General features: G+C 50.6%; 2 protein-coding genes across 5 annotated transcripts in view; both read left to right on the forward strand.

Moving 5' to 3' along the window:
* Nucleotides 1-8,401, forward strand: LOC130684488 (proline-rich protein 2-like). Its single transcript, XM_057505405.1, has 3 exons — nucleotides 1-62; nucleotides 185-389; nucleotides 7,778-8,401. Exons 1-3 carry the CDS (start codon nucleotides 1-3, stop codon nucleotides 8,399-8,401), a joined length of 891 nt encoding a protein of 296 aa, XP_057361388.1.
* Nucleotides 8,293-13,033, forward strand: part of PAOX (polyamine oxidase) — a 14,990-nt gene continuing 10,249 nt past the window's right edge. For 3 of the 4 annotated variants that reach the window (XM_057506538.1, XM_057506539.1, XM_057506537.1), the window contains exons 1-4: nucleotides 8,293-8,584; nucleotides 9,082-9,568; nucleotides 10,689-10,885; nucleotides 12,609-12,861. In XM_057506538.1, coding sequence (XP_057362521.1) covers nucleotides 8,401-8,584; nucleotides 9,082-9,568; nucleotides 10,689-10,885; nucleotides 12,609-12,861 — 1,121 coding nt within the window. In that variant the 5' untranslated portion in view covers nucleotides 8,293-8,400. The remainder of the gene's footprint in view (nucleotides 8,585-9,081; nucleotides 9,569-10,688; nucleotides 10,886-12,608; nucleotides 12,862-13,033) is intronic. The other variant, XM_036929685.2, reaches the window with a different exon arrangement.

A 13,033-nucleotide genomic window follows, 5' to 3' on the forward strand; every position in this document is an offset into this window, starting at 1 on the left:
ATGGGCTGGCCTCGCGAGGCAGAGCAGCTCTCGCGAGACGAGCCTGAGCGGCGGAAGCGGACGTGACGGTCCTCCGCGGACCACGTGTGGGAGGAGGGCTAGGGTCGGGGACGAGGCCGAGGGGCAGCGGAGGGCCGGCAGCGCGGGGGCCGTGTCGCCCCAACGCCCTCCCTGGTCCGCGCAGGCTGGCGCCGGACCCCAAGCCCCAGGAGGTGAGGGCGGGCTCGCCGAGGGCCGCAGTGCGCCGGAAGGGGTCCGACCGCCCGACGGCCGCGTCCCCTCCGCCTGGAGGCCCGCCGCCCGAGCCTCGGGGGCTCCCTGGCCCGGGGACCCTCGGCTTCCTGAGGGAAGAGGACGAGGGTCAGGGGGCGGCGGAGGGCCGGCAGCGGGTAGACGCCCGACGTTGCCGGAGGGAGCCTCGGGAGAGCCCGCCCCGCCGCGCTCCTCGACCGGGGCGGTGTCAGCTTGGCCTTGGCCGGCGGCCCTTCCCGCCGCTTTTCCGCGGTCTCTGCGGGCACTTCACAGTTTCCATCTGTTAGTGTCCCCTTTAATTTCTCTTAAGAGTGACTTGTAGTTTTCAGAGTATAAGTCTTTCACTTCTTTGGTTAGGTTTATTCCTAGGTATTTTATTTTTTTTGATGCAATTGTGAATGGAGTTGTTTTCCTGATTTCTCTTTCTGTTGGTTCATTGTTAGTGTATAGGAAAGCCACAGATTTCTGTGTGTTGATTTTGTATCCTGCAACTTTGCTGTATTCCGATATCAGTTCTAGTAGTTTTGGGGTGGAGTCTTTAGGGTTTTTTATGTACAGTATCATGTCATCTGCAAATAGTGACAGTTCAACTTCTTCTTTACCAATCTGGATTCCTTGTATTTCTTTGTTTTGTCTGATTGCCGTGGCTAGGACCTCCAGTACTATGTTAAATAACAGTGGAGAGAGTGGGCATCCCTGTCTAGTTCCCGATCTCAGAGGAAATGCTTTCAGCTTCTCGCTGTTCAATATAATGTTGGCTGTGGGTTTATCATAGATGGCCTTTATTATGTTGAGGTACTTGCCCTCTATTCCCATTTTGCTGAGAGTTTTTATCATGAATGGATGTTGAACTTTGTCAAATGCTTTTTCAGCATCTATGGAGATGATCATGTGGTTTTTGTCTTTCTTTTTGTTGATGTGGTGGATGATGTTGATGGACTTTCGAATGTTGTGCCATCCTTGCATCCCTGGGATGAATCCCACTTGGTCATGGTGTGTGATCCTTTTGATGTATTTTTGAATTCGGTTTGCTAATATTTTGTTGAGTATTTTTGCATCTACGTTCATCAGGGATATTGGTCTGTAGTTTTCTTTTTTGGTGGGGTCTTTGCCTGGTTTTGGTATTAGGGTGATGTTAGCTTCATAGAATGAGTTTGGGAGTATCCCCTCCTCCTCTATTTTTTGGAAAACTTTAAGGAGAATGGGTATTATGTCTTCCCTGTATGTCTGATAAAATTCCGAGGTAAATCCATCTGGCCCGGGGGTTTTGTTCTTTGGTAGTTTTTTGATTACCGCTTCAATTTCGTTGCTGGTAATTGGTCTGTTTAGATTTTCTGTTTCTTTCTGGGTCAGTCTTGGAAGGTTGTATTTTTGTAGGAAGTTGTCCATTTCTCCTAGGTTTCCCAGCTTGTTAGCATATGGGTTTTCATAGTATTCTCTAATAATTCTTTGTATTTCTGTGGGGTCCGTCGTGATTTTTCCTTTCTCGTTTCTGATACTGTTGATTTGTGTTGACTCTCTTTTCTTCTTAGTAAGTCTGGCTAGAGGCTTATCTATTTTGTTTATTTTCTCGAAGAACCAGCTCTTGGTTTCATTGATTTTTGCTATTGTTTTATTCTTCTCAATTTTATTTATTTCTTCTCTGATCTTTATTATGTCCCTCCTTCTGCTGACCTTAGGCCTCATCTGTTCTTCTTTTTCCAATTTCGATAATTGTGACAGACCATTCATTTGGGATTGCTCTTCCTTTTTAAAATATGCTTGGATTGCTATATACTTTCCTCTTAAGACTGTTTTGCTGTGTCCCACCGAAGTTGGGGCTTAGTGTTGTTGTCATTTGTTTCCATATATTGCTGGATCTCCATTTTGATTTGGTCATTGATCCATTGATTATTTAGGAGCGTGTTGTTAAGCCTCCATGTGTTTGTGAGCCTCTTTGCTTTCTTTGTACAGTTTATTTCTAGTTTTATGCCTTTGTGGTCTGAAAAGTTGGTTGGTAGGATTTAAATCTTTTGGAATTTACTGAGGCTCTTTTTGTGGGCTAGTGTGTGGTCTATTCTGGAGAATGTTCCATGTGCACTTGAGAAGAATGTATATCCTGTTGCTTTTGGATGTAGAGTTCTATAGATGTCTATTAGGTCCATCTGCTCTACTGTGTTGTTCAGTGCTTCCATGTCCTTACTTATTTTCTGCCCAGTGGATCTATCCTTTGGGGTGAGTGGTGTGTTGAAGTCTCCTAGAATGAATGCATTGCAGTCTATATCCCCCTTTAGTTCTGTTAGTATTTGTTTCACATATGCTGGTGCTCCTGTGTTGGGTGCATATATATTTAGAATGGTTATATCCTCTTGTTTGACTGAGCCCTTTATCATTATGTAGTGTCCTTCTTTATCTCTTGTTACTTTCTTTGTTTTGAAGTCTATTTTGTCTGATATTAGTACTGCAACCCCTGCTTTCTTCTCACTGTTGTTTGCTTGAAATATGTTTTTCCATCCCTTGACTTTTAGTCTGTACATGTCTTTGGGTTTGAGGTGAGTTTCTTGTAAGCAGCATATAGATGGGTCTTGCTTTTTTATCCATTCTGTTACTCTGTGTCTTTTGATTGGTGCATTCAACCCATTAACATTTAGGGTGACTATTGAAAGATATGTACTTATTGCCATTGCAGGCTTTAAATTCGTGGTTACCAAAGGTTCAAGGTTAGCCTCTTTAGTATCTTACTGCCTAACTTAGCTCGCTTATTGAGCTGTTATATACACTGTCTGGAGATTCTTTTCTTCTCTCCCTTCTTGTTCCTCCTCCTCGATTCTTCATATGTTGGGTGTTTTGTGCTGTGCTCTTTCTAGGAGTGCTCCCATCTAGAGCAGTCCCTGTAAGATGTTCTGTAGAGGTGGTTTGTGGAAAGCAAATTCCCTCAGCTTTTGTTTGTCTGGGAATTGTTTAATCCCACCGTCATATTTGAATGATAGTCGTGCTGGATACAGTATCCTTGGTTCAAGGCCCTTCTGTTTCATTGTATTAAATATATCATGCCATTCTCTTCTGGCCTGTAGGGTTTCTGTTGAGAAATCTGATGTTAGCCTGATGGGTTTCCCTTTATAGGTGACCTTTTTCTCTCTAGCTGCCTTTAACACTCTTTCCTTGTCCTTGATCTTTGCCATTTTAATTATTATGTGTCTTGGTGTTGTCCTCCTTGGATCCTTTCTGTTGGGGGTTCTGTGTATTTCCGTGGTCTGTTGGATTATTTCCTCCCCCAGTTTGGGGAAGTTTTCAGCAATTATTTCTTCTAAGATACTTTCCATCTCTTTTCCTCTCTCTTCTTCTTCTGGGACCCCTATAATCTGGATATTGTTCCTTTTGGATTGGTCACACAGTTCTCTTAACATTGTTTCATTCCTGGAGATCCTTTTATCTCTCTCTATGTCAGCTTCTATGCGTTCCTGTTCTCTGATTTCAATTCCATCAGTGGCCTCTTGCATTCTATCCATTCTGCTTATAAACCCTTCCAGAGTTTGTTTCATTTCTGCGATCTCCTTTCTGGCATCTGTGATCTCCTTCCGGACTTCATCCCATTTCTCTTGCGTATTTCTCTGCATCTCTGTCAGCATGTTTATGATTCTTATTTTGAATTCTTTGTCAGGAAGACTGGTTAGGTCTGTCTCCTTCTCTGGTGTTGTCTCTGTGATCTTTGTCTGCCTGTAGCTTTGCCTTTTCATGGTGATAGGAATAGTTTGCAGAGCTGGGACGAGTGACGGCTGGAAGGACTTCCCTTCTTGCTGGTTTGTGGCCCTCCTCTCCTGGGAGAACAGCGACCTCTAGTGGCTTGTGCTGCGCAGCTGCGTGCAGACAGGGTTTCTGCTTCCTGCCCGGTTGCTATGGAGTTAATCTCCGCTGTTGCTGTGGGCGTGGCCTGGCTCGGGCCGCTGCCCCAAAGTGGTGGAGTCGCGTTGGAGGGGGAGCGGCTGGGAGGCTATTTATCTCCGTAAGGGGTCTCCCTGCTCCCTGCAGCCCAGGGGTTAGGGTGCCCAGAGATCCCCAGATTCCCTACCTCTGGATTAAATGTCCCGCCCTGCCCCTTTAAGACTTCCAAAAAGCGCTCACCAAAACAAAACAAAAAAGCAAAAAAAAAAAAAAAAATGGTCACGCGCTTTTCTTATGTCCTCCGGCACCCGGCCTCTGGTGCCCACTCACTGTTCTTGCTGCCCTGTTTCCCCAGCATCCAGGGCCCCCTGGGCACGTACTGTCTCTGCACTCTGGCCCAGATGGCGGGGGCTGGGTGCTCGGCAGTCCTGGGCTCCGTCTCCCTCCCGCTCTGCCTGCTCTTCTCCCGCCGGGAGCTGGGGGGAGGGGCGCTCGGCTCCCGCGGGGCCGGGGCTTGTATCTTACCCCCTTCGCGAGGCGCTGGGTTCTCTCAGGTGCGGATGTGGTCTGGATATTGTCCTGTGTCCTCTGGTCTTTATTCTAGGAAGGGTTGTCTTTGTTATATTTTCATAGATATATGTGGTTTTGGGAGGAGATTTCCGCTGCTCTACTCACGCCGCCATCTTCCGCCCCTCCTTCTGGATCTGAATAGATGTTTTTTATAAAAGGATTTAATCATAAAATTAATGTAATTTATTTGAATTATTTTGGTTTATAACTTATAAACGTTTAGATGTATTACCAGGACTCCATGTGTATGCCCAGATTCTGCAAATGGGAGGGAGATAAAAGATCACTTACAAATGAAAAACAACACTGAAATAGTAAAATTCAAACCAGAATTGAATGCTCAGCAAAACTATTTCAAGGCTGAGGGTAAAGACACTTTTGTGCCCACAGAAACAAACAACAGCCCTTTACTGCGGGATCCTCTTAGTGTGGGCCCCACGGTTGTGGTAGGTATTCAAAGTGAGATGGTTCCAACCTAAAGGAAGTTTTCTTCTAACACCTTAGGGCTGATGTTGAGGTCAAGTAGCTGCTGTCCTCCATGAAGTTATTTGGGGACAAAAGCACAAGTGACAAAATAAAGTATGTGAGTTGGGCTTCATCAAAATAAAAAACTTGTATTCCAAAGGACTTCATGAAGAAAGTGAACCCACAGGAGAGAAAATTTTTGTAAGAGTCTGGGGTCTAGAATGTGTAAAAAACAAACCCAATTAAAAGTGCGCAAAGGACTGACTGAACAGACATTTCTCCAACAAAGATACACAAATGGCTGATAAACACATGAAAAGGTATTCAACATTAGTCCTTAGTGAAACAAAACCACCATGAGATACCACTGCATACGTACTAGGATGGCTGTAATAAAAGAAAACGGTAAGTTGGCGAGGATACAGGGAAACTGGAACTCTTAACTGCCGGTAGGAATGTAAAATGATGCAGTCACTTTGGAAACAGTCTGGCGGTTCCTCAAAAGAACAACAGTCACTATATGACCCAGCAGTTCCACCCCTATGTATGTCCCCAACATAAATAAAAACAGGTCTACACAAAAACTTGTATATTAATGTTCATAGCATTATTTATGATAGCCAAAAAGTGGGAAAAGACCTAAATGTCCATGAACTCATGAATGCATGAACAAAATGTGATATATCCATGCAATGGGTATATGAGAATGCATTAGAATATATGGAATATTTGACAAAAATGAAGCATATTGATACATGCCACAACATGGGTGAATCTTGAAAACATTACGCTGCATAAAAGAAGCCAGACCAAAGGCCATATGACTCCATTAATATGAAACATCCAGAATAGACAAACCCATAGAGACAAAGTGATTGTCGGCAGGGGTCGCAGAAAGGGGCATTGGGTACTGCTAAAGGGGAGGGGCTTCTTTCTGGGGTGATGCAAATGTTCTAAAGGATGGCAGTGATGACTGCACAGCTCTGTAAACGTACTGTAAATCAGTGAATTGTACACTTTAAACAGGTGAGTTGTAATAAAAAAGGCTTTTGACACAAATTAACCTGATTTGGTTAAGTCAAGTGTCACTGAGTAGTTGTGGCCTTGATCGCCATGGTGGCCCTATGGCACCAAGAAAAGCTCATGTGCCCTCAGCTCCTGCTGGTGGCCTCTGAGTCTAGGTTGTCATTGCCTCCGGCCACGTGTTTCACTCTGAAAAGTGCAGTGCCCCTTGCATGCATATTTCACTGGAGAAACTATCATATATTTACATGTCTATTTTCTGCCTCCCCCACCAAACTCAGAGGCTAGATTTCTAACTGTGTCACTCAGACTAATCCTCAGCACCTTGATTTAAATGGGTGCTGTAACACAGTGCCTCTCTGCACAGCTTGGGCAGTGGCAATTGACTGCCATTTGCCATCCTGGCAGCAGCCTGGAAGTTTACCCTCTGCACAGAGGGATTCCAGGAGGACAGCAGGCACAGTGGAGGTCTACCACACCCAGAAAATGCTGACCTTCTCCACTCCCAGCCATTATTTGCCTCCTAAAATAGGGGCAGCCAGGCCCATGTGCTTCAGGAGAAGAGGAAGGACCTAGAGAGAGCGACAGGGGTCCCACAACTAACAGAGCCCCGGCACACCCCAGAGTCAAGCTAAAGTGTGATGAGTCCCACTCACAAACCTAACGTTTCCAGTCAGTCCTCTGGTCTATCATTCCTTATCATGAGCAGACAACATACATTACTCGCCATCTCGGAAGCTTCTTCCTGGAAGACAGGGCTGAAGGAACAAGGAGAAAGACAATGTGGAGCAAACAGTAAGCAGAGAATCACACTTCAGTGTCTCATTATATCCTCAGATGAAGAGGACGTACCTTCCAGGGAGCAAGAACAGTTTCTCTTACTAAAAAAAATTTTTGAAGAAGCAAGAGCTCTTGAAAATTAAACAAGGGCAGCAGAAAGAAAAGCCTCATGGAAGAAATCCCTCGGAAAGCAGACCAAAGAGGTTAAGATGGGAAACAGGAGAGAATGCACTTGGGCACTCACGGGCCAGTACTGAAGGTCTGACATCCTAAAATAGGAATTTTAGATAGAGGTAACAGCGACTGAGGAGGTGTCATTGGTAAGTATTTGATGGGTGAAATAATCAATGAAATCATTTCCCAGGACTGAAGGACAGAAGCTTGCAAATGGTTGGTCCACCCCCACTTTGGCTGCCAAACACAGTGGGTGAAAACCCAGGCACGTGGAGGCACCACATTGTGAAATTTCAAAAGGAGATCCTGAAAACTTCAGGAAGGAAAGGATTAGAAATGTGGGTAAAGGATTTGAAATGAGGATGGCTCTCAATTTACCAGCACTCCTGGGCGGGAAGAGACAGGAAACCATGCCTTCCGTCTAAGGATGTGGTCACTAACCTAGAATTCCGTGCCCAGGGTAACTGCACACTAGGGGTGAGGGCAACGTTAAGTCATTTTCAGGTTCGCGATGTCTTTTAAAAAATGATTCCCCAGACATCTCTCCTTAGCTTCGCCCAAAGAGGAAAGTAAGTCAGAACCAAAGAATATATGGCCGAGGAGGGTCACACTGGGAGACAGAAGGGGGTTGCCTGGTGGGGTGTCCCAGCAGGCCCGCCTGCTCCCACGGGAACCGACTCGAGAGGAGTCAGGAGGCCACCCCACAGACGCGCTCGAGACGCGTGCCGCTCTCCCGTCCCGGCGTGATGCCGCAGCACTCTCCCAGCCGCGGGCTCCCCGGCCCGGGAAGGCTCTCGCCCGCTCTCCGGGGGCAGCGGGGAGACCCCCGCCCGCCTTCTGGTCGCCATCCCCACGTCCCCCTGAAGGCCCGACTCGCCCTCCGCGGGGACACGCCCACACCGCCCAGCTGCGGAGGACGCGCACCGACCCCGCCACGCTCGCCCTCGCCTCCCGGGTGGCCCGCCAACATCCTGGGCCGCGGGAGGGGCCTCTAGGGGAGCCCCGCGGCCCAGCGCTGGGGGGCGCCGGAGCCTGCCGGCACTCACGCGGGGACTGGCCGCGCGGCGCGCCTCCGCAGCCCCAGCCCCTCGCCTGCGCCCCGCCCCTCTCCTCGCCCCGCCCCCGCCTTCCTCTCTCCCCCGCCTCTCTCCTCTCCCCTCCCTGCCTCTCGCCCTGCCCCCGCCCCGGCCCGCGTCTCCGGGCCGCCTCCGCTCTGCCCAGGGGACTCCGGACCTCGGAGCGGTGGGACGCGAAGGAGCTGCGCCGGACGGCGTGATGGAGTCGAGTGGCCGCAGAGCGGCGGCCCCGGGCCGCGGGCCGCGGGTGCTGGTGGTGGGCGGCGGCATCGCGGGGCTGGGCGCGGCGCACAAGCTCTGCGGCCACCCGGCCTTCCCGCAGCCGCATGTCCTGGAGGCCACGGCCCGCGCTGGCGGCCGCATCCGCTCAGAGCACAACTTCGGTAACGGCCTCCCCGGAACCCCTTTTCCGAACTCCTTCCCGGAACCCCTTCCCAGAGCCCAACTGGTGCCCTTTCGGCTCTGCCGCCGCCGCCCGGTCTGCGCCCAGGGCCCTGCCCCACTTAAGCAGCCAAAGTTTATGGGTCCCCGAAACCCGGCTGCCATAGTTAGCAGGCCTGGGCCCCAGCCGGGGAAGTCACCTGCAGTTCTGCACAGCCCCTGGCCAGCCCCCAGGCGCTCCCCCTCCAGCCTCTTGTGGTCCCTTGGGCGCCCTTCTGCCCCAAGTGCAGGTGGAGGCCAGCCCCCTCCCCATGTGTGTTCCTTAAACTAGGTCCGACCAGGCCCTGCTGTGACAGACTGTGGTCCTCAAGGACCCTGTGGCCCTGGAGCTGGTTTTCAGAGTGTGTTTGGGATGGGCAGGGCTGGATGTGGTCCAGGAGGGGGCTCCGGGCTGGCCTTTGGTGGGAGAACCTCAGGGGGCACCTTCTGTCCCTTTCAGGTGGCGTGGTGGAGCTGGGTGCTCACTGGATCCATGGACCCTCCCAAGGCAATCCCGTTTTCCAGCTGGCTGCCAAGTATGGGCTGCTGAGAGAGCAGGACCTGTCAGAGGAGAACCAGCTGATGGACACTGGGGGCCACGTGGGCCTGCCCTCCGTGTCCTATGCCAGCTCCGGGGAAAGCGTGAGCCTGGAGCTGGTGGCAGAGATGGGCAATCTGTTCTATAGCCTCCTAGACCAGACTCGGGATTTCCTGCATGCGGCCCAGGCCCCAGTGCCCAGTGTGGGGGAGTACCTCAAGAGGGAGATCAGCCGGCGTGTGGCTGGGTGGACGGAGGACGAGGAGTCCAAGAAGCTCAAGCTGGCCATCCTGAACAGCTTCTTCAACGTGGAGTGCTGTGTGAGTGGCACGCACAGCATGGACACGGTGGCCCTCCTGCCCTTTGGAGAGTACACAGTGCTGCCAGGGCTGGACTGCACCTTTCCTGGGTATGTTCATGCTGTCAGTCCTTCGTGCACCCCAGAACCCCTCAGTGTACCCCAGATCCCCTCCGCATACCTCAGAACCTTTCTGTATACCCCAGACCCCCTCTGTGCAACCAAGAACCCCTCAGTGCACCCTAGAACTTCTCAGTGTACCTCAGACCCTCTCTGTGCACCTTAGATCCCCTCCATGCACCCCAGTCCCCCTCTGTACACCCCAGACTCCATGCACCCCAGATCCCCTCCATGCACCCCAGATCCTTACTGTACCCCAGATACCTGTGTACTCCAGAACCCATCAGTGCACCCCAAGTTCCCTCCATGCACCTCCAGACCCCCTCCAAGCACTCCAGAACCCCTCAGTGCATCCCAGATCCCCTCTGTGCTTTCCAGGCCCCTCTGTGCACCCTGACCCTTCGGTTTATCTCTGGTCAAGCTCTGGGACACGGGCAGGATGAGAGGGAGCCATTTCATCTCTTTGTCGTAGAGAGATTTGTCATTTGTTCCCCTAGCTTAGGTCATTCAAGAAAAAGGAAGAAATTTTTTTCAAGAAAAAGCTAAGTCAAGAGAAGGAAAGGTATCCTGTAATGCTTTCTCTCTCCTGTGTTTATGAAGTCTTTTTGGCTTCAGAGATGGCCTAGGGCTAACCGACCTGGGAGACTTCCCTGCCCCTTGAATGGGCCCCTGCCCCACCTCGCTTAATCAGCCAAAGTTCACAGGTCCCTAAAACCAGCTGCCCATAGTTAGCAGACCGGGAAACTACTTAGCAGCCGTCCCCCCCCCCCCCACTGTCCCCTGTGCTCTCTGGGTGTCCCCCCTGGTATCATTGTCACCTACGCTCCTGCACAGGGGAGAGCATTTATACTCAGAAACAGAGCACTGGGCCTGGTGAGAAGGAGGTCTCGTTCTCTCTGTGGTCTGGGGGCGTTTCTCTTTAGCCCTCCTATTAGCCCAGAAGCTGGGCACTGGCAATCCTGGGCTGAACCAGAAAAAGGGGGGCCAGTGAGGCCCATGCCTTCCCCACAGGGTCCCCGCTGCCCACCGCCTCCGTGGACCTGGGGAGCTTACAGTGTCTCACCTCCAGGGCCGGGTCCCCAGGCAGTGCTGGCACCTCTGTCTCTCCTAGGGGCTACCAAGGGCTCACAGACCACATCATGGCCTCCTTGCCCAAGGACACAGTGGCTTTTAACAAGCCCGTGAAGACCATTCACTGGAACGGGTCCTTCCCGGAAGCTGAATCTGGGGACACGTTCCCAGTGTTGGTGGAGTGTGAGGATGGAGGCTGCTTCCCGGCACATCACGTCATCGTCACAGTGCCCTTAGGTGAAGCCCATTTCTGCGGTCGCGTTTTCCTCCAGGCCCCTGTCCCAGTGCTCAGGGCTCTGGCTTTCTCCCTGCTCAGCTGGCTCTGGGGTGTTTGCTTGGCTACTGATCTCAGTTTCATTCCAGTTTCAGATAGCATTTCTCTGTTGTGTTTTAGAGCCATTGCGTGCTTGGGAATTCAGAGTTTCACGGTAGGAGAATAGGCATGTCATGCTCCTCTAGAGGTAATTTCTGGCAAAGTGGGACTGCTTCTGGAGGCCCCCTAAGCTGCTTTCTTGGAGATGGGAGAGGGCCGAGAAACCGAGTCTAAAGTTGCATCACAGCAGCAGAGAAGGAAGGAGTACTGTGAATAATTCTAACTTCAGATCTGATGCTTTAGACAGAAGTCTTTAGTAGAAACTGGTAATTTGATAAAAGGGGGAGACGGTTGAAAGTGAAGTTCTGTCTGGGGGTGTCACCTCATTTAGTCCTCAGGGAGCCTGAGGCTGCATCTGTCCCTATCCTGTTTGACAAATGCCAGCAGAAATAAGTCACTTAATTGCTCACGTTCACCATGCTAGCAGGTGCCAGAGCAGATGCCAGATGAAGAGCAGGTGTCCTCCAGCCCCGTGGTGTGGCTTGGAGTTCTGCATGTCCTTTCAGAAAGTAATGCTGTGGACAAAGGGCTAACAAAATACGGCAGTGGGTATTTACGAACAAGCCCGCCTGCACCCAGTAGAATCATAGATGCAGTAACACCATTTTGTGGCTCCCTTTGCCCTTTTTGGGTAGGGGGAGCTTAATAAAATGTTTTGTCAATATTTCCAAATCAGCACATATAGGTCTAGCAGTTTTTTTTTACATGAACAGCTGTGCTCATCCACAGTGGTGGCGCATGTTTGCTGAGATCCTGCTGTAATCAATAGATGTATTATTACATCTGCGTTGTCATTCACGGGAGGCGGGCCGGGCACTTGTAACTTTCGTTCTTTATAGCCACATAGTGTTTTCTTGTATGAAGGTGTCATTACTTAATATTGATGGAAATTTAGGTTGTTTTCCCCTTTTTCTGTTTCATGCTGTTTTCCATGTGTGTTTAAACATACTTGTGTGATCGTCTCTGGTGGGTAAATTCCAGTAGCAGGAACTGCTGGGTTGAAGATCTGGACAGACGGGCTGCTGGGGAGGGTGTGGCCACCCCTCTGTGGAGCCTCGTGACCACAGTACCTGGCTTCCTGCAAGGCTGTTCATCCTTTTTTACTAACTTGCAAGCTGTGTCATGAGGAGGTTGGCTTATGCTGCAAATATTGCATTATGTTGTTTGACTTTGGGCTAAATTAACTTTTTTGCCATGCAGATTACTTTTTGTGTAGCTTCTGGATAAACCCTGCATATTTCTCAGTTCCAAACTATTCCCTGAGAGGCAGAAGGCTCAGAAGTGAGACGCTGTCTCACAGAGCAGTCTGGGTGGGTGGTGTGCACCGTCCCTGCAGGACCAGGTGGCTGTGGGGTTTTTCACGACCCTCCCCTATGGTGCTGGCCGGCCAAGGCCGAGTCCCTGGAGGCTGTAAGTTCTGATGGCCAAGCCAGCCTCATTTCTGTGCCCTGGGAGCTGGGGCCTGGCATGGTCTTGAGTGGACACAGAGTGCGTGGAGGCCTCTTTCTCCTGCTTCTCTGACGGGAGTTAGGGCAGTTCCTGTGGTTCTCAATTACAGTTTAAGGGGTTTATGTGGTGTAATTCCAGGTTTTCTTAAAGAACATCTGGACACTTTCTTCGAGCCACCACTGCCTGATGAGAAGGCACAAGCGATCAGGAAAATTGGCTTTGGGACCAACAATAAAATCTTCCTGGAGTTTGAGGAGCCCTTCTGGGAACCGGACTGCCAGCACATCCAGGTGGTGTGGGAGGACACGTCACCCCTGGAGGACGTCACCCCTGAGCTGCAGGACGCCTGGTTCAAGAAGCTTATTGGCTTTTTGGTCCTGCCTTCCTCTGGGTATGTACACTTCCCGTTTCTCTGTGAAGCCTCAGGTGTGAGCTCTGAGTCGGGGCTGGCTCGCCGGCCTTAGTGTGGTTGGGGATCTAGCCATGTGTTGACTCATTGTGAGGTGTTTCTGGAGGCTTTCGTGGGTGGGGGTCCCAAGGGAGCCCCAGAGCACTGATGGCAG

The sequence above is a fragment of the Manis pentadactyla genome, chromosome 8 (assembly GCF_030020395.1).
Source record: "Manis pentadactyla isolate mManPen7 chromosome 8, mManPen7.hap1, whole genome shotgun sequence".
Taxonomy (NCBI): Eukaryota; Metazoa; Chordata; class Mammalia; order Pholidota; family Manidae; genus Manis; species Manis pentadactyla.